The sequence below is a fragment of the Cucurbita pepo genome, unplaced genomic scaffold (assembly GCF_002806865.2).
Source record: "Cucurbita pepo subsp. pepo cultivar mu-cu-16 unplaced genomic scaffold, ASM280686v2 Cp4.1_scaffold003233, whole genome shotgun sequence".
Taxonomy (NCBI): Eukaryota; Viridiplantae; Streptophyta; class Magnoliopsida; order Cucurbitales; family Cucurbitaceae; genus Cucurbita; species Cucurbita pepo.
In genome coordinates, this window is record NW_019649247.1 from 1 (window position 1) to 1,214 (window position 1,214).

General features: G+C 42.9%; 1 protein-coding gene across 1 annotated transcript; it reads left to right on the plus strand.

The window, feature by feature from the left end:
- Positions 1-3: 3 nt before the first annotated feature.
- LOC111786889 (putative disease resistance protein RGA3) lies at positions 4-1,202 on the plus strand (the record flags this gene model as incomplete). The annotated part of the gene is made up of 1 exon (XM_023667089.1): positions 4-1,202. A coding segment is annotated over one exon (1,199 nt), but the record flags the coding sequence as incomplete, so codon positions are not given.
- Positions 1,203-1,214: the final 12 nt, after the last annotated feature.

The window sequence follows — 1,214 nt, forward strand, 5'->3', positions numbered from 1 at the left end:
GATGAAGATGATGAACAAAAATCTCGGCTTATTCTTTCAATCCATGGAGATGGAGGGATGGGAAAGACGGCTCTGGCCAAGTTAGTTTACAATGCCCACCAAGTGTTTGATCATTTTGACAAGAGAATGTGGATATGTGTTTCTGAAGATTTTGATGTTCGGAGAATCAGAAGGGAGGTTCTCAGTTCAGCAACTGGAGAAAAGGTTAGTGATCTCTTAACCGACTGCCGTTTACTAATCCGGCTCAAACGGAGCTTTGCCGGCCGTAAATTGTTGCTTGTTTTGGATGATTTTGGGGCTTTGGACCCTGATAGAGTATCAGAACTGGAAAAATTAGTGAAGATGGGTGCTAATGGCAGCAAGATCATGATCACCACTCGCAGTGAGCAAACTGTACAGGATTCTGCAACATACAAGGTTGAAAAACTCGACGAGGAGAAATCCATGGTTTTATTTGAACAGACATTTGGAAGCAAAAACCTTACTGAAAATATGACCAGAATTCACAGTGAACTCAAGAAAGAACTTGTGCCAAAATGTGGAGGAGTTCCTTTGGCAATCAAATCCTTGGCAGGACTGCTTTCTTCGGAAGCGAGTGATGGTGTCGAGTGGTTGGATGTCAAGGCCTTGAGGGAGAAATTGAAACAGGAAGAGGTGAAGGAGGGTGGTTGCGTTTTACATGCACTGAGACTGAGTTATGATCTAATGCCATCTTACTTAAAGCCATGTTTTCTTTGCTTTTCATTGTTGCCTAAAGATTATGTGTTCTACTCATTTGAGATAATCCAGTTATGGATGGCGCAAGGAATCCTTCATTCAGATAGCCAAGATCCCGAGGATGTTGGGGAGCAATACTTCAAAGAATTGTGGTCTCGCGGTTTACTCGAAGACGTTGAGGAGCATGCTCTTGGATATTGGTTCAAAATCCATAGCCTTGTCCATGATCTTGCAGTCCAACAGGCTAGTAAGGAACAACAGGACCTGGAATTTTTGCATCAGCTGTCATTTGTCGACTGCAACAACAAGGATTTGCCCCAGCCGAAATATGATAAAATTTGTGTTCTTTCCATTCCAGTGGGAGGAGGTGTGGAGCCAAAGATCAATGGAGTCCCTCTTTTAAAATGCATCACCAAGTTCAGGGAGCTAAGGATCTTGTACTTATGCAACTCTTCTTTGGAAGAAATTCCAACCTCCATCGACGAGCTGAAACATTT